Below are 21,276 nucleotides of genomic sequence, written 5' to 3' on the forward strand. Positions count from 1 at the left end.
TAACGTACAAATTATTATTTTTCGTTAATTTTTTAACGACATATAGCTTTTGAAAGTTTGTTGGTTTTGTAAACTGGTTTGTACCTGTAGTTACCAATGTCTCACAAAGTTACAACCGTAATAATCTGTAGGAAATACACCTAAAAACCTCAAACTACCCAACTTTGAGTAGCTATAAGTCTGCACGGTTAAATTAAAAATAATAATTTTAACGTTAAAATTCATAAAAAAAATAGCCCTACTATTTTATGACATTTTAAATATAGGTCGCTATTTAAAAAACAAAAGTTGATAATGATTTCACTATTAAATATAAAGGTGAAAAAAATAAAATTGGTATATATAGTTATAGAAAAGCACGAAACTAAAAATTTTGGAAAAAAAATTAACACTTTGATATAGGTAATAAGTGTTTAATGATAAAAGAATCATCCTGTATATGCAACTGACGCGCAGTAGTGATATTTTAGACATTTTAGGCCCCACAATTTTACTCTGCCCCGACTCCTCGAGCCCCGCAATTCATCGGGACGGCTCTGTTTGCTTATAAAGAAACTGAATTTAGTGCTTTGGTTTATCTAGTTATTTAATATTCTTTTAATTGCCAATAGTTTAAAATATTATGCTTCATAATATATGGCCAGTGTCTACGTCGACTCACATAAAAGCATTTACACGTATGAAAAGACAACATTTATCTAAAAGTAATTTTGACATAATTTTTTCTATACTCTATTGTCAAATTTTGGAATCGTTTCAAAGAGGTTCAACATTGTTTCCACTGAAGTGATTATTTATCAACAACTAATTTTTGATGTCACGTCTCAAAGCGTATCTCAAGAATATTTTCATATTTACTGTGGATAAATAATATGTTTTGATATATAATATTTGTGTATGATTATATTGTATTCCATTAAAATCGCGTGATACGGACCGGTGGTAAATTTGGCCATCATTTTTCTAACCCTCTAACTCCCCTATTAAAGAATCTAGAGAACGCCACTGATTTGAATATATCTACAACGACGTAGTAGTAATACGCGGAGGCGGCGCTAACAAAATATATATATGAAAGATAGAAGACCGTCAGCATCACTACAATTACGTTCATTCGTACTCCGCAAACCGTACAAACGCACTGCGCGTCTGCGCAGTACGTTGTTACGCAGTAACGCATTACGCACTACGCAGTAAATAATTTAGTAACGCACAGACGCACCGGCTCCGCAACTCAAATCTCAATGAATGCGGTGAAGTCTGTTCGTGTGTTACACTGGTACTGCGGAGTGTGGTCCCACTGGCCGTGTGGACGTCTGTGCCGCCCGCGTCTGTGTACTGTTGCCACTGTCTGTGGTAGCGACGGTATCGTGGTCCGCGGCATCGGCTCTCGGCTGACGAAGCGAGAGAGAGATCGTTCGCCGCCGCCGCCGCCGCCGCGATTTCAGCGCTCTCGTCTCGCGATGTGATAATAGTCATCATCATCGTCACCGCCACCACCGCCGCCACCGCCACTACTCACCAGTTACCGCACACCGTTCACGCGTAAACAATATTGTAGTACATTGCCTATCGTCCATTTTTTTCTTCCCATTATCTTTACAGTTTTCCCCAGTGTTTTATCGAACAATAACATCTCTGCCATTTCGTATTTTCGTCCGTCCCAATTCCACCGATTGTCGGGCGGTGCGTTCTGTGTTCGTATTATCGGTCGTCCATCCGGTAAAACCCACTGGATCGCGATCTATTTTGTTTGATCGTTTCTCGTACGTGTCAAACCGTTGTATGCCAACACCGTAAGTTGTAATCGTGAAAATCCGTCGTCTCGTACGTATATCCGTTTTGTACTGTATTGTGTCTCGAGCGACCGTCTGCTTTTTCTCGGGCCCAAACAAACATGACTTCCAACGACGATCTGATGCAAAAGACGATGTTAATCATCGAACACAAAATCAGAAACCTGGAAAAACGCAAGGTAAATTGGATGTCGTTTTGTTGACCACTATAAATTATAATGTTATATTTGTTCCACACATCATTATTATGATTCAGCAATCCAGAATTTACTCATTTTCTTATAATTGCTGTTTTTATTAAAATCGTATTAGGTTTTACTTTTGAAGTTTGTCAATAAGTGATTATATTCTTCAATTTCAGAAACATCCAGCAATTCAAAATTGAAACCTATGTCTGTTTTATTACAAAAGTTTTTTTTAGTTAAATTTAATATCAATATTATTTGTGTTTAATTAAACTCTTTTTATTATTTAAATCAAAAATAGGTTATATAGTTGGTATTATATAAATAAGAAATTGAAAAAATTGTGGGTAGTTTATTTTTAAGAAATTTTTCAAAATACATAGTATTGTTATCAATGATTTAATAATAGGCTGTAGATCTTAGAATTTAGTGTCAACCATGGTGTTGCATTGAGTAGAGTATAGAGCAAAAGTTTCAGCATAGTAAGTATAGTACACATGTATAACTTTATAAGCACTATTAAGGAATCACATCAATCAATAAATTATAATTCCTGTGATATACCAACTAACTGTTCACAAAGTTAGAAATACATTAAACATAGTAAGATGTTTGTGGACTAACATAAACTCGACCTTAAAGTAATGTACCTTTAAGCTAAAGTTTTAGTATATTCTTAGTAATAGTATAGTTGAAATAACACTATAGATATGCAAAGTCAATGCAATCATTTATCGTTTACTACTTTAATTTGAGATTCAGCTCATGATGGCAGAAAACAAGTTGATACTTATTTCCTGATTTTAAAATTTTCTATAACTATGAACCAGTATATAAATCCAAATTAAAATGTTGAGCAATAAATTATTGCTTTTATGAAGCTTATCTAAAGTATATTGAACTTATAGTAATAGGTATCTTATATCTACGTGAATATATTATGTATTAGAATACTTATAATGTTATTCTTAAAACATTAATTTTCTTGATTCATTGATATGTCTATGTAATATTTGTATTGAATAGGTAGTAGATAGATAGTAGTAGGTTCTTAACTTTTTTTTGTGCTTATGTATCAAAATCACTGCTTATAAAAAAAAAAACAAAAACAACTTGTCATTAGACATTAGACCGGAAATATAGTATAACTTATATAAAGTACCTATAAATTATAATTATATTGTATTCATTATTATAAAATGAAATAAATTTAAGTGTTCAATGTGAAATTGTTTTAAAACATTTTATTTAAAAAAGCTATTAATACCTCATAGTTATAGTTTAATTTAAATGCTCAGAAAATGCAAGTTTTAGCACCTTCAATTTTTTATTGAAATTGCACCTACATTTATCCTTACTTTATCCTTTATCAAATAATAATATTTATATTCGTCATTAAAATAGTTGGAATAGGAGCATTGATGATTTATATATCTTTATCACCAATGTTTTTGCTTTATTTTTTAAGGTTTGTATAATTTTATGAAATAACATTTATATGGTATTAAAACTTATTTAGAATGTATCAATATCTAATAAAAATAAAATGTAAATATATGTCATTGTTCAAATGTTTATAATTTTTCTTTACATTTTCTATGCCTAATCCATTATTTGAGTACTACCAGTACTTTTATCATGCACTTATTAAAAATCTAATTTTTGGAAATTTTAAATATGCTTAAAGACCATGTTTTCAAATATTTAGATTTATTTATCCTATTTCAGAAATATTCTATTGGTAATGATAATAAAAACATATTTATTTCAATTGAGAACTAGGTACTTTTTTAAAATTAAATTATTTACTAATAATTTTGACGGTTTATTGTAAATGTCTTACTGTTAGTCAGATTTTTTTGAAAATGTTGACACATTTAATTTAAAATTTAAATAAATATATGGTTTCTGAATTATCAAACTTAATATTTTATGATGATTCTGAATTATAACATATAGAACAGATAATCTTTTAGTCTAGTATATTTAATATTATATTTGGAATATTTTTACAAATTATAATATTATATTAAATTAGGTACTATAATTTTCAAATCATAATAGTTTCTATCTAAACCTATCATAGTGAACTATTACCTATTCATCATTTTCAAAAGATTTCTTAAAATTCTATCTAATAAAATATAAAGGGATCCAATGAACCATTTATTGAACTTAATGTATTACGCATTAAAAAAATATGTAATATGATAAAAATTATTGTTATTTATTAAAATAATCAAAATTTGTTGCAACCTATAGGGTTATATTTTAAATTTTTAACCCTTCCAATTCATTTTGGCGCTTGGCAACTATGAATGTCGAAAATGGTGGTGCGTAAATTATACTTTTTTTTCATTATAATATAGCTTTTAAAATATTTTAAAAAATCAACAACTAGTAGACATTTTGAAAAACTTGGCACTATATTATGTAATAAAATATCACTTTATATTATTATTCGTCTAATTAAATTATTTCTAGAAGAATTTTACAACGGTTATTGAAATCTCTTAATGAATTGGTAATGGAATATCCATAAAATAATATATATAATAATCCATTTTATATAAGTCCATCAATACTATTAAGTTTTTTCTTTTTGCATTTTTCTCGTTCTCATTATTAATTTATTACTAACATAATATTTTTGTATTAAATCATAAAATAATTTAATATTTTAACATGATCATACCTGCCATATAGTTCTTACTCTACAATGTAATATAAAATTCATGGGCTGCAACATGTTCTCGTAGGCCTAGTATTCATATTCATACATATTATTTTTATTTTTTTTTCATTATTGTTTATTATAAAATTATAAAGTAATATTTTGTCAAATTTATAGGTATGCAATAATAAAATAAAAAACTTGATTTTTAAAAGTTGTTTCACCAAGTTAATCTCAAAATTATGTATTCAAATGACATATTTTAATATTATTATATTTTAATTTTTTTTAATTGTACTTAGCTTAAATTAGAAGGATACCTCCAACAACAACAAGAAGGAGTGCAATTGAGTGATGATCAGTTACTAGCTGCATCAAAATTTAGTGAAGTAGTTAGTACTTTGGATTTTGCAAGAAATTTGAAAGACCAGTTAAATACCCTTTTAATAACAGCAAAACAAATCAGAAACAGTACAAATGGTGAAAAGCTTCCTACTAAAGTTGATAGTAAAATCAAGCAAGTTTTAAATTTTCAGGTAATTTTTTTAAAGTAAAATAAATAATTTAATGTAAACAATTATGGTTTAGTTACCTATTTACTATATAGGTTCTAGTTGCTGAATTATTTAGTTACTATGTTGAAATGCATAAAATAATAAATAAATGCTTGAATTAATAATTTAATGTTGACTTGACAAATTGAAATGTATTTATTATTTTTTATATTTTTATTTGTATTTGCTCATTTGAGACATACTATTAGGAAACTAAATTTTGTTAGTACAATATTTTCAAAAATACTATGTAATACATGTAGAAATCTATTAGATTTATCTATTACAGATGTATATCAGTTATAAATTATAATGGTAAAATTTTTATAAAAGCAAATAAAATCACTTATTTATTCCAATGTCTCAAATCTAAAGTTTATCACAAACATAACTCTAAAGGGAATAAATTGCAATTGCATTATTTCAATACTAGTCTTGTTTTGATATTAAAATATAGTTTAGGCAAGTGTTCGTATTCAATTTCATCTTGAACCTCTCCGGGGATGCCATTAGTCAATATATATAATTTACTGGTCAGTACTTTACACAAGTTTTTTTTTGCTTAACTAATCATGTTATTTGATGTAATATTATAATTTATAACTATTAATAAATTAATTGTTTTATATCTTGGTAAATGAATTTATTTTGAGTTTTTTTCATGTTTTGTATTATTTTGAATATGTATTTATAACCTAATATATTTTACATAATATTTAATATAGATTTTACACAATTTCAACAATAAATTATTGTCCAGTTTTATGAATGTGTTTTTTTTTTAATCTAACACTGAATGCAAATGAAGCTTAAAAACTTATAATTTTATAATAGATAAGTTTCATTTAGTTCAATTGTTTAATAAAATTTATTATTAACACTTAATCATTCCATATTAATAATTAATATAACATTTATATCTTTGTAGATATTTTTAAAAACCAATAGGTATTTAAAGAACTTATATTAACATATACATATGTATTTGTTTTTAGAATATACTGGAAAGTATTAAAGATGACTCTGTGAAACAAGATTTATTAGCTGGTAATAATGGTGCCGTACAATTGACTGATGATGAGCTCTCAAAATTATCACATTTTTCTAAAATGGTTTCTCCAAAACGGAGAGTAGAAGAAGGAAAACCACTTTTTGAGGTAACTTAAAATAAGAAAACAGCGCTCACAAGTCATATTGCTTTTCTAAAAATATTATTAGTCCGAGTATGACCATGACATTTTAATTTTATAATTATGGGGATTGTATCAATATAATTTTTAAAACACATTACTTTTGACTTTGGATTTGATTATTTCAATAACTATTTATATTAATAATTATTAATATTAATTAAAACAAAAAAAGCCATGATTGTAGAAAACATAGCAAATACCAAAATGTTAAATGTAAACAAAGACTAAACTAAGTGTATGTTGTTTATTTTACAAAAGAAATATAACATTTATAAGTTATAATACTATATATTATACCAGGAGTAGCCAACAAGTCGATTTCAACTCCCTTTTGCATTTTCTTGAAGTTTTAGATTTTTTTCAGAAAACCAATAAAATATTTTTTAATTGTAAATTTGTGTATCTCTTTAACCAATTAATGAAAAAATTAGATTTAGAAAAGGCAATAAATAACATAGTTATCAAAAAAAATTGGTTATATACAATATACACTGGTATCGAGTAGCTACTTTTCTATGTATAGATACATTGGTTATACCTATAAGTTAATTAAATAATTAGTTAAAAGTAATAATTTGTATAATAAAATATATTAAAATACATGTTGTGTAAAACTGAAATTAAACAATTTCTTATCTATATTTTTAATAAAAGTAATAATAAAAAAAAAAGGAATACTTGTGTATATAAAGTATATTTTGTTGTTGACAATCTTTTTTTTTTGTTGATCGTGATCACCTGAAAAAACTTGGAGATCAATCACAAGCTCATTAAAATTGGCCACCCCTGTATTATACAATAAAGTAATTAATGATTTATTTGAATCAATAAGACAAAAATATTACATTATTATTTATAAAAAAAATTATTTTTTACATAATACAAACAAAATTGTTTTTTAATAATTACCTTTATTTTAAAAAGTTTCTTATTTTTTCAATATATTTGCGTTTAAATAAATAATAACATAAAAATGTATACAAATTAGACGTGTAATTGGCTAGCAGATTAAAATGATAATTAATGCAACAACATATATAATATGTTAGTGAATATTTATTAATTTTCAAATGTATAATAGCAATACTGTTTAACTGTGAAAATATATTAGTGGAATATGTGGTTTTCAAATTTTTATTATTGTATTTTAAATTACAGGATCAACTTAAGACTGTTTCCAAACACTACATGAAGCTTATAGATAGTAAACCTAATATTGTAGCTGGTACAAGTTATGCACATTTAAAAGAATGTTTGTTAAAAATTGAAAAAAGTGGCTATCTGAACAATATAGTAAAACTAAAACATCTTGACAAAGAAGTTTGTACAATATATATTATTATACTGTCTAGATAATATGTTTGATTATTACACTACATTATATTTAAGGTTAATACAACTAATGAAGATAATAGTTTAGAATCCAACATATTTCAAAATGTTCACCAACCAACAGTTTCCATTAGTAATGATTCACCAGATAACATACCAAGTAATTTACTTATATTTGATTTTTAATAAATATTAAGTTATTTTAACCATTATTACTTTTTTAGTTTCTAGTATTCCTAACGTAGAGTTCACGCCAAATAAAATCGAAACAATTTATTTTACAAATAACAATATTGGTGGAAATACTGTTGAACAAAACCTACAAAAAAGTAAAAATACCACAGATTCAGTATTCAATACTTCATTTGACTTTTTACAAGTATTTATATAATTATTAAGTACATAATTCAAATTTTAAAAATAAGTAAAAATTCTTTATAAATCTTTGTTTTACATTTATATTTCAGGATTCTCAGCTTGAAGAAGATATTATAAGTGTTGGCCTAAATTCTATACCAACTCAAACATTTTCATCTTCTATTTACGGTAGTCATGGACCAACAGATGATGCCATTTTAAAAATACTCTCTTCTCCTCCACAACATCAACAATTGGTAACTATTTCATACAAAGTTTTTTTTTTCAAATAAATAAATCTAGTTGATAACAAACTTTTTTAATTTAGGAAACAAAACAAAATCATTTAGAAAATGTTGTGAATGTAAATATTTCTAACTCTAATTCCTGGACAGGAAAACCTGAAGTAAACTGGCAAAATAGAACTGAATCGGGAGATAGTAATAATTTACCAAGAGAAAACTGGTCAATGGCTCAAATGATTAATAATAGCACAAATAATGATTGGCTCACAAAGAATAATTGGGTTCAAATGGCTGAAGTAGATAAACAAAACCATGCACCAGCACAACCAACTCAACCATTGCCCAAAAATTCCTCATCTAATTTCGGTTTAGTTACTAATGGTATATAAAATGATTATTTATCAAGTACAATGTTTTATTATATTATGTAAATATAAGATATAGGTGTTTTATAATTTTAAATAATTTAATTTGGTTTAGTACTCTAAGCTTTTTAGTATTTATTAGTAAAAGGTATAACAAAAAAGATAGTTAGCATAAAATAACAAAATTATTTTTAAAAGAGTAATATTCTTGATAGTATATATTAATTTTATAATTTTAATCGTTATATAATATTTAAATTTGTTTATAAACATGCAATATACGACTGTCTTACCTCCAGGTAATGTAGAATTCCAGTACATGAAAGTCATCTTATTTTACCCTATAGATTCAAACATAATAAAGTTGATTTAAAACAAATTATCAATTTAGGATATACAGAAAATCTCGATGAGTTATTGCAAAAATCAGTGGTTTTCAATAAACAAGAGTCATACCCTGTTACTACTTCCTCTAATAATTCAACATATTATCAAACTAATTATGGGCAGCAATTGCTTGAACATAATATTGGGCATTATACTAATTCTAATGGTAGTAATCCTAGGAGCCACTCAAATGATTATAATAAAAGATCTACTTCCATGAAACCTAAAGCTTCATATACAGGAGAAGGTTAGTTATGCATATTAAATTTGATATTAAATATAAATTAACAGTTTCTATTTATACAGGAGGACCATCTCGAGGTTATCAACAAGGCAACTCATATGTTTACAATAATCGCTCGTACAAGTCCAATACCAATACCAACACATCTAATGAGTATTCTAGAATCTCACGGCAAACTTGATGAAAATCAAACTTTATTCAATTCATTACCTTATTTAATATTATACTGTGCAAATTGAGCAGTATACATTTTTTGTTCATTAAATATGAACTTATTACATAATACTAAAGAGTCTATAAACTTTTATAAGCTCTAGATAATACCAAATATTATTATATCTTCTTAATTGAATTGCCCATATTTTTTTCTATCGTTATTAAGTATTTGAATTTACTAAACTCAAAATATGCACTACATCAAACTATATATAATATTTTCCTTGAATTATGACTGTATAATTAAAAAAAATAGCAATTTAAAACTGTATGAAATAGATAAATATTTTATTTAATGTAATTTCAAGTTTACTGATTTAATTAATTATGTTAATTTTTTTTTGTGAATGTTATAACAGTATATGTATCTAAAGTTAATAAATTACTATGTCAGGGGATATATTTGGCGTTAATTTCTTGGTGGTGGTTTTCTATACAATTTATTATTTCATTAAGTTCTCTCCACAATGTTCATCATTACTATTTTTATGTTGTTAGAATAATTTAAGTATTAATGAAACTTAAGTTTCAATAATATGTAACTAATGCATTTTGTGTATTTATGAATTTAAACAACATTAAATACTCGACAAATTCCTTTATAGATTCCTTATTTGATTTTATATATATTATATTTATAGTTTTACATTTGTACGTTTAATTGAAACTAAAATATATGTGTGGCAATTATATTATAACATAGTGTATTTTTTTATTAATTTAATTATATATATATAATGTAATAAATACAAAATGCATTGCAAGTAAGAATTTAAATCAGAGCTTTGTACAGTTGTAAAACGATATAATCAGTATAAAACCAATATTAATAATAATTAATGAAAAATATGTTTGAATTATATTTTATTTGTTGTAACAAGTTTTAATAACATTAAATATCAGATTATTTTATAGTGAGACCTGTGTTGCAGAGATAAAATGTTTTTTTATTTTACAATATTAAATTTTGTAGTTTTGCAATTTTATATTTTTTTTTTACATTTTAAAAATAATAGAATTATAAAATATTTAATATAAATGTACTAAGTTATGGATTTACAATAATAAATTGCAAATACAAAAGTAGTGAATGAAATTGTTCTATTTACTACTGAATATAATTGCTAATTTAGATGTTATAGTTATGTGCTTTCTAATAAGGTTGCATAAATATTATATTGAACTATTAAATTAATTAATTGATGATACACCTCAGAATAAGTGTATTGAACCAGAGCAATTATTAACATAAACAGTAACTATCAAAAATCCTTTACATTGTATTATGGTAACTTAAGTGTAACCCAATACACACTATAGAGAACTTGATTAGGTACCAAATATCATAATGTGTTAAAATAACATAGCCCATGGAACACCTATAATGGTTTGCTACTTTGCTAGATCAAGTTATGATAACATTGATAAAATGTTGGTTACATTATGTTTTACTGGCTATCTTTACAACAGATATTTAAGTAAGGTTATAAGTTTAACTGTGGTTTTAGAATACTTTCTAGACTGTGGTCAGTATCAACTATCAATATCAATGAAGCAAATATGCCGCCAACCATCTTTTTGTTCTAGTTGGATTCCTTTGAAGAGAAATTAACAAATAAGGCTTTGACGAGTGCCTGATAGTCAGTGATTATTAATGTGTAAAATGTTTGAAGAACTTTGTTCTCTTGCAGGACTGAATATACTGTATAATGTATGTACAATGCATATTTAGTATTTACAGAAAAATATACATGAAACGTGTTATAATCATAAAAAGAATTTCCTATATAAATAATGTGGCCAAGGAGACAAGGACTAAGGTAATAATATTTATTAAATTATTTGTTTTATGTTTTTATTTCTTGTAGATTTTAAAAATACCTAAATATCTATAAAAATATGAGAAGACAATCATAATTATATACCTACTCATTATACTACTTTAGTTAAAATCAAATATATATTATATACAATGTATGATTTGTACATAAATAAAATCACAACATACACATAGACACATTAACTTATTAATTATTTCAAAATTGAATTTTCATCATTTTTTTGATGAATCAAAAATATTGAAAACTTTATGCTATGTATCTCATAAAGTAATATAATTAAAGTTATTTAAAAATATTAAAAACATGTAGGCATAATTTTTATTTATAATAATTTAGTGTCTAAATTTTAACAAAATCACAAAAATTTGTAAATAATTTTGTTTTAAAACTTCATAAAATATTCAATTTTTATAGTTTCGACAATTTAATAGATATGAGGGTTTCTAATAAATAGTGGATATTGTAACAAAAAAAAATCTTAAAAGTAGGTACCTATATGTTTTTTTAACTACATCTTAAGTTCAAATTTAGATTAAATTAATAATTACTAATTAGACATTTAAATAAACATTAAAATATTATTCATGAGTATTTGAAACGTTTTTAATCATACTATGGTATTTTCAAAATTCAAATACAATTTTTCCAGTAAAAATTTTAGTTCATTCTAACTTACACTACTAGACTAAAATAAATTACCTTAATAACATTATTGTATACGATAAAATAGGTATACTTAATATAATAAATTAATGATTAATAATATAGGCTGATTGCTGATAGTCCGATAGTCTGCTCAGATTCGTTTTTCGCGTGCAATGATTTATCATTGAATTCAAATTTAACACATAATCTTACAATATAACACATATATCTTAAGTAAACCCTTAACACCTATTATACAATAGAGCAGTACCGACTCCTTAATGACGAATTAAAATTAAAAATAATACCTGTGTGTATAATTGAACACTCAGTTGTTGTTAAGTACCTATGTATTGTAAATCAAGTCAACAGTCAACACAAAATTAATATAGGTAACAAAAGTATCTAAATAATTGAATGTATTATTGAAAATTGTGTACCCATTTTAAAAACGGTTGTAATAATTATTTTCACACATTTTTGTCTTTTTGATATATTTAGATGCTATTCAATAATAATCTTACCTTACTGAACTTATGTTGTATACAATTTTATTTACGGTAATCGGTCAAAAGTCCATGGACAGAAGTCAAAAATATAAAATATTTTATATAATTAATATTTATTTTAAAAATTTAAAAATCTTTATAGACATTATAAATTATACACATGATATTATTATATTTATTTCTATTTTCTTATTTCATTTATAATTATATAATTTATTACAGCATATTAGAACAACAATATCAAAATTTATTTGTAACTAAATACATTTTAACAAACAACGAATTTTATTTTATTTATAAACACGTCAATCTCTCAATCTAAACAAAACTAAAAAAAAAAAAGTATATCATAATTATAATACAAAAATATAAATTTGTCATTATTATTATATGGTATTATAGGTACCCAACTATACTATTACTATAGTGGATTTTTGTTATATTTTTGTTAGTTATACGAAAATATAATATGATATGTACAGCATTTTTATATTTTCGGACTTTTTGTCCGACTATAAAAAATGAATCCAAACTTTTTGTTCAACTTTTTTTAAAGTGGATTTTTTGTCTATGGACTTTTTGTCCGCGATTCGTTATTTACATATATTACACTTATTTACACTAAATATTATTAGTTATGTACAATTTTTAAAATAAATTGTGAAACAAATTTTTTATAAGACAATACATATAATATAATATCACAGATCTATGGTTAGTTGTAAATGATTATTAGTGCGATTGAAATTATGCGGGTACCAGCTGGACCCACTCTCGTACGCGCATGCATATGTCATTAACTCGATAAGAATAAAATTTCCCTTTACAAATTTTACGACAACTTACTTATTGATTAGACAAAATTAAAATCAGTTAACGTTGTCTGATCTTAATTCTGAAATTCATCACAAAAATATCTGTAGATCGTACAAAACACTTTCCGTTTATAATTTTAATTATGATTTGAAAAAATTCATATTTTCAAGTTTTTATTTAGATTTATTTTAATATAACATTTAATATTTACAAAGTATTCAGTACGATCTAATCAATCTATAAACTATTTTCTGTCGAGTTCAAATTTTTATTTTTTTTAGAATCAAAATATTGTATTGAGGCCCCTTAAAAAATAAGTCTTAGTAGTCACTAAATATCAAAATATTAGTAGGTCAATAACAATTATGAATATCAACATAGGATTAAGTCATGGCTATACAAGAAATAAAAAAATACGAAAATTTAGAAAATTGGTTAATCAGCGGTAACCGCTCTATTTATCCGATTGCAGTGTGGAACACTACGGTTTATAAGTGCTTTAAATATTTTATAATTCATTTGTATTAGCGTGCGTTGAAGTGATCGATGTATACAACAGTACGACACAGTATAGTATAATAATATAATAAATGTGTTATGTATATATAAAGATATTTCGATATCATACATAGATACATAATATATAAAATAAAAACACAAATTGAATATAGAAGGTAATAAGTATTTTATAGTATCTCAATTTCATAATTAATTATAAAAAAACAAAATATTTTCATTACACAGACAATTTGTCAATACACTATACACATGTATAATTTAATTTAAATAGCATACATATTTTATTTATACTATAACTCATAGAATACATTATAATAATTTATAAATTTGTTCTTCTCCAAGTTAAATATTATAAAATAAATTAATGTGAATACCATGTTTTCATGTATGTTTCTATTACCTAGTATTTCTACAAATTAAACAAAACAAACATATTTTATTCAAGAAAATAACGTGAAATTTCAATAAAAAATACCTATAATAAACATTTAAATATTAATAAGTAATTTTTTTTTATCGCCGAAATGCAGAATTAAGCAATTCTTTTGTTTTCAAATGCTTGGTTATTTTAATGACGGTAATATTATTGGTTTAGTGAAACATAAAAAATTATTTAATGAAATAGTTATTAGCCTCTTTCACACACATGTTCAGGTTTACAGCCGCAGTTCCATTATTTTTATGTCTATTGCTGTCGTACCGCCGACACAACGAGTAGTCAATTTACTATTAAAAACCGTGTGTTAACACAGCAGTACACGTAGCCAAAGCGGGGGTCATGATAGTGTGGTGTGCACACGACAGACAGCAATGCACGTCGATTTGTTAACACAGATTAAAAAAAACGCTATGATTCAAGGTTTTGAACATTTTGTAATTAGTCTTTGCAATGTTGCATAAAAACAACACACTTGTTAAGAATAATCAAACAACGCTTAAAATAGTTATTATACAATTATATTTTTTATACACTATTAGTTTATCTAGTTCCATGAATATCGTAGCACCCGTAGTCTAAATAATATTTTAATAATTTAAAAATCGTACATACTAAAACACCAATTACATTGTTATTTGTCAACATACATGATAATTTTAGCTAAATTATTAAACAGTATTACCTTAATATCGTTATGGTAAAAAATATAATACAACGTAGTATATAACGTAATTTAAACCAAATTCGAATTTTCCAACAAAAAAAAAAATCATGAATTTCTGGACGTAGGACTAGAACATAAGTTCATAGTTTGAGAATCACATTTCTCTTATAATAAAAAAAAAGATCTTTAAAATATGTGGGCCGTTCCCGGTGGTACTGCAATACCGGGTCAACCCGCGGTGGAGCAGGAGCAAGCCCCAAAATCTCCACCAAAATTTGAAAAAATTAGTTTAACATTTGAACCTTTCAATGAAAGGTGTATCAGATGTTAAGCTGATAAGAACAGATACTACACTTTGATCTTAGCCGATAGGCCGAGAAGCGATACTCGTATAAAATCACAGAGCTATCTTAAAGGCAAAAACGATTTTAAGACGATTGCAGTTTTCAATTTTGACGTTTCCAAAAAAAGCAAAAATATTGATTTTTCGAAATAGGATTTTGAAAAATTGCTGTAATTGTCAATAATGTATTTAACCACACCTCACTTGTCATCGATTATTGATTTTAAATACATTATTTCATAAATTAAATGACCACAGTTCGATGATACAAATGGTACAGCTCAAACGCGCTATCTATCGTCAATGAAAAACGACGCACATACCAAATACGGAACCGCGTCTTTTATAGACGACGCATCGATTCCCTGACCGTGTATCATTAGCGCACTCTTGTTGTTTTTTTTTAAAATAATTATTTCATTAAAACGATAGCCTTTACCAATTTACTGATGATTAAACTACTGTGGCATATTCATAAATCAAAAATAATTTAATAATTAACAGTATTGAAAAATTATCGATTTTAATTTTTTATTTGGAATTGTGTTTGTAATATTTTGTAATAAATCATTAAAGACAATTTTATAATATCATAATTATCAACATAAAATGGATTCTGGTGAATGCAATAATGTTTTGTTGTACGTTCGAACGTTTGTAAGACGGAGACAACAAGACAGGTATAGCCGTCCACTTAAAGTCTGTAAGTTGTGATACACTGATACACGATCCGAACCGTAATATAAAAATCCTCGGAATACAATATTATAACACATTAACACTGTTTACATAAAATATTTTTGAAATATTTCTATGAAAGTTAAAGAATAAATATTTTAAAATCATTGAATAAATACATCATTTTGTTAATATTTAACTACAATTTACGAATACATAAATATTTATATTTTACATTTACCTACTTATGATTTCATTAATACATCATAAATGTGCTCGGACTTTTTGTCCGACTATAAAAACTGAATTCAAACTTTTTGTCCAACTTTTTTTAAAACGGACTTTTTGACCGATTACCAGTTTTAACATGAACGTTATATAAAATATTTAAATATTTAAAAAAATATTATCTACTTTAATAGTTACTTTATCGTAGAAAATCATTCATACAATTTTTAAATTTTCGATAATCTAAACAAAATATCAACAAATTATATATTATTATGTAAATAATATTTAATGAATATAATTAAATATTACAATTTTTTTCATAAAATTGAAGTGTATTGCATTGTATTATAATTTATATCTATAGCTATATTAAAAAAACAATTTTTAAAAGTTGTATAATATATTAATTGATTATAAAAATTAAAAAAATGATCACTTACTATGCACACATTTACAGGACCCGCGTAAATACACATAGAAATTGCCTACATTGAATTCCTTAAAGACAGTCGGTATTCATAACCCCTTAAGAAAAATGAATAATATTTAATTTAATAATTAAAAATATAGGAATATAACTTAGTATGATATAGAGTAAAATACATTTTTATTTAAATAATGTACATTATTTATTTATTTATGATAAACGGGTAAAGACCCTTTTGTGTAAGCAATAACAGATTTAAACATTTAAGTATTTTACAGTTACAATAAACAAATTGATTTAAAACAATAATAATAATGAAGCTATCAACACAGAATAATAATAATTGGACAAGCTTAAATAATACAACAGTAGACAAACACTAAATCAATAATAATATAATGATAGAATATTACTTAATTTACAACATCGTTTAAGACTAAATATACATTTATTTTGAAAACATTTCGTGACATAAAGAAAAAATCTACATGATCAACAATAAGATTTGCTAATTTTAATGCTCTAGGAAAGTAAGAAGTGGAGCTGTAATTATTATTATAAAATGGAACATGAAATAAGTTAGATTTTTTTAAACAGTGATTTGCTGTATTAAATTCCATCATAGAGAGCAAATCTGGGGAAAAAATGTAATATTATTATTTTAGTTTTTTTATGACTGATTGAACCAATGTTACCATGAACCTGCTAAATTTTTTTATATTCTATATTTATTACGCTTGTAAAATTATAGTATTATGATAAAATCATTAATTAATATAAGATTAATAATAATAATTTGATATTTACCATTTATTTTAGGGCAATAATTGTTTTTATACATATGGGTCATGTAAATGTGTGTAAGTAATCATTTTTTAATTTTCAAAATCAATTAATATATTTAAAAATTGTCTTTTTTTCTTTTGCTCTTACTTTCTGTGTTTTTTTTTCCATGTTCTATTTAGATTAACCAATAAATAAATAAACGGTGTAATAATTAATATATTCATTTTTTATTTTTTAATAAAGTATTATATTTCAATGATATTTTTATTTTGATTACTCCGTATACTCTACGACTTTCATCAAATATATACACCAATAATATATAATATAATAATAATAGTATATAATATATACCTCCATGGCAGTGACCATCAGTTTGTTTGGTTTCGCCTTTTTGATCGACGATTACAACTGCTTTTTTGGATATCACAACAATCATTTTTAGTCCAATTGAGTCAATTCTCTCCTAGTCTCCTCAACCGTCTCCATGGATGTTCAATTTTAATATCAATATATATATATATTGTAAGCTATCCTTAGACATATACACTAATCGTTTCCATTTTGAATAGTTTTTCATCATATATTTATCGTTGAATTCAAATTTATACACATCCATTACAATCTGCAGATATTTAACAATAACGAGATATACACTCGTCACTCGACGCCTATTATACAGTAGAACTGTAAAATGCCAAACTTTCAATAATTAATCTTGGTTGTTAGTTAAGTAGTTATAGTAAATTTGTAAAGACTTTATTCATGATCACTGAAACTGTACAAAATGTGTGGATAGACAAACACTTCTGAAACTGTTTTAAATACATAAACCATTTAATAGTAATGTAATTTGAAGTAATTGAATTCTACTTTGTTATCCTTGCAATATCGGTGTTTGTTATTCATACATGTAAACGTAATCTTCAAAAAAAAAAAAAAAAACCAAAATATTAGTATAATCAAAATAACCCTTAGATATTAAATATGTGAAAAAAGTTCCAAAATTTGGAATGAAGTTTTTCTGACCAATATCACTGAATTTAAAAAACCCTAAAAAAAAATGTCCACCCAAAATTGAGTATAGAATACAAAATGTGAATACTGTTGTTTTATATATGTATACCTGAAGATACATAATAATTTTCTCTCAACCACATAAATACATAATATTGACAAATTTTAATTATAACAATAACTTTGATCACTACTACTTCCTATGGTTCAGCTAAATGCTCATGAGTAGTGGCTTGGTTTAGTAAAGGTTTGGTTTTCTTAATAGCCGGATAATAAAGATTTCAACTACAAATCTTGACTAAATTTTTGAAAACAATAGTATATCTACGGGGAATTTATGAAACTAAAATTCATGAATAGAAAATTAAACTAATTTTTCATTAACTCATATTTTATCACATTATTTACTTATTATGTTAATTTGTATATTTTTAACACAATTAATATAAAATAATTATAACTATCTTATTATAATACCTATAATAGCTATGTGAATTGGACAAAATAAATACATAATTGTATAATATTTGAATGCATAATTAATTTATATTTAATTTTTATAATATTGATAACACACTAACATATCAAATAGATTGTATATTATAGTACTAATTTTCTGATTATATTATCATTTTGGTTTTTTTTTTTTTTTACGTTGGTTTTTAGTTCCGTATACCATTTAAATATTCTGCGTATCCGAGGCAAATTACCATTTGATCGCCCATGCACCGCACAGCTTAAAAATTAAAATATTTGAAAAAACCAATGTGATAACACAAATAATAGTGTTTATATTATGTCAATTCATTCTAATATTAAATCTAACAGCTCATAATTGGAACTGCTGAACGCAAATTTGCTACGTTGTCTACATTAAAAACGGAGTAAACATAATAATATGTGCGGGCGTACAACATTATAAGCTCTAATTACGAGCGTTGCTTAATGTGTTTACCACCAGGATCACCAGTTGTATATAATAATATTCCGGCGAGTAATGTACGAATAGTTTTGATCGAACACCGTATGACCCGCTCACACGGCATCCAGTGGTGGTCAACAAAACTATGTCCGACGGCACGGCAAAGCATTGAACTGTGTTTGGTATGGAATTCCACAGAGTCACGCCTTTATTGTTCTGACGAATTACGTACCGTCTTGGGTCTCAATACGCAATCCGCGTATTATAAATACGATTCCAGACTGATTGCATAGTGGTGATGGGGTGTAACGTCGAACGGTATAGACGGTATAGTAGATCGACTAAAAAGAGAAATAAGACGTGTACGATACGCTGAATGAACGTTGATCGACTCGAAAAATAGTCGGAACGATGATTTATTCTTTCACGGGAGCGATACAATAGAAACACTCATCAATCAATGCTGTTTGTTTATCGTCAACAATAAAATATATAATCGGTATTTACATAATTTTCGTCTGTGTTCGTTATCACTTCCTTACGCGCGACTTAATAAATTATTTTTTTAATTAACAATTATTATCCGTCTTGCTCAGTCGTAGTATGTTACTATTGCGCATATGCGCATAATATTTATGTCGTCATTTGGTCATGGTCGTAGACCGGGAATCTATTGAGGAGGGAACCGTATTGCGTTTTCTATTCGCTATTCGGTATTATTGTTTCACAACATAAATAAAACAACAACGTAGATCCCATGTCTTTGATTAGGATATTTTTGAGTCTTTTTTCACGTTGTTTAATGCGCACTTTAACCGTCCGGAGCGGTACCAATTTTGTATTTATCTTATTACGGTATAACGCATTCGACTTAAAACTATAACATTATAGTAGCTTCTTCCTAGTGTTTGTGTAATTGGTATCTGACAAAATACAATTTGGAACTGCTGATCGCGTAGTATTTGCTACGTTTTCCACATAAATCACAAAAAACATAATTTATGCAGGTGGACAATATCATAAGCTCTAGCTACGGGCGTTGCTTAATGTATTTACCACCAGGATCACTAGTTGTACATAATATCCCGGAAAACAGCGCACGTATTGTGTAAAGTATGACGTGGGACACAGAGAGTAACACTCTATGACGTGGGACCGTTCACACCGCATCGGTGGCGCTGTGTGGCGGTAAACAAAACCGCGTCCGATGGCACAGCAAAGCTCATAGAATTTGGCCGCAACCGTTGCCACAGTGTTTGCGGACGTTGCACTGTATTGCGGAACTCCAGAGTGTTGCATTGTCCGCGTGATAATATTGTTGTTTCCGTCGAAATACGGACCGCCTACGACTGTACACGGTCAGTGTATTGCAATAATATAATATTCCAGACGGATTCCACAACGGTGGCGGGGCGTACCGTCGAGCGGTGTAGTAGATCGACTAAAGAGAGAAATAAGACTATTATAATAACGCACGAGTGAACGCTGATCGATTCGAAAATTAGTCGGAATGGATGATTTTTTGTTCTTTGGCGGTAGTGACACAATAGTATTATATACTCATCAAAGTAGCTGTTGTGTTGGATAGCGTCAAAAATAAATGGTGGTGGTCCATTCGAACGATATTTACATAATTAACGTCGTCCGTGTTTAAATCGTTATCTTCTCCTTACGCGCGACAAAATTAATAATTTATTCAATCGACAATATTTCATTCGTCTTACTCGGTTTCACTCTTGTGTGCAATAATATTATATCTTGAATTGGCCATGGTCGTAGTTGTGGAAATTATTGTTTCGGTCATGATGTAGACGATTATAATAACCGCGTAGTCACTATCCGTCTTTGATTAGGATATAGTATCTGAGACTCTTTTAACGGCGCGTAATGC

The 21,276-nt window shown here is 26.4% G+C and overlaps 1 protein-coding gene and 1 non-coding gene across 2 annotated transcripts; one reads left to right on the top strand and one right to left on the bottom strand.

Annotated features, from left to right (window-relative positions):
- Positions 1-1,284: 1,284 nt before the first annotated feature.
- On the top strand, positions 1,285-9,815 carry LOC113558745 (caprin-2-like). Its single transcript, XM_026964272.1, has 10 exons — positions 1,285-1,975; positions 4,958-5,191; positions 6,205-6,366; positions 7,561-7,722; positions 7,792-7,894; positions 7,959-8,113; positions 8,202-8,348; positions 8,420-8,717; positions 9,093-9,335; positions 9,395-9,815. The coding sequence occupies exons 1-10, from the start codon at positions 1,898-1,900 to the stop codon at positions 9,511-9,513; spliced, it is 1,701 nt and encodes a 566-aa protein (XP_026820073.1). The 5' UTR covers positions 1,285-1,897; the 3' UTR covers positions 9,514-9,815.
- Positions 9,816-15,171: 5,356 nt separating this feature from the next.
- LOC113559496 lies at positions 15,172-15,366 on the bottom strand. The gene has a single exon (XR_003405996.1). It is a non-coding gene; the product is annotated as a U2 spliceosomal RNA (small nuclear RNA).
- Positions 15,367-21,276: the final 5,910 nt, after the last annotated feature.

Source organism: Rhopalosiphum maidis, chromosome 3 (assembly GCF_003676215.2).
Source record: "Rhopalosiphum maidis isolate BTI-1 chromosome 3, ASM367621v3, whole genome shotgun sequence".
Lineage (NCBI taxonomy): Eukaryota > Metazoa > Arthropoda > Insecta > Hemiptera > Aphididae > Rhopalosiphum > Rhopalosiphum maidis.

Excerpts from the sequence above, each read along its gene's own strand:
- LOC113558745 (XM_026964272.1), top strand. The coding sequence starts at position 1,898 with ATGACTTCCAACGACGATCTGATGCAAAAGACGATGTTAATCATCGAA. Across the intron at positions 1,976-4,957 it reads GAAACCTGGAAAAACGCAAG|CTTAAATTAGAAGGATACCT; the intron begins GTAAATTGGATG and ends AATTGTACTTAG. Across the intron at positions 8,114-8,201 it reads CTTCATTTGACTTTTTACAA|GATTCTCAGCTTGAAGAAGA; the intron begins GTATTTATATAA and ends TTTATATTTCAG.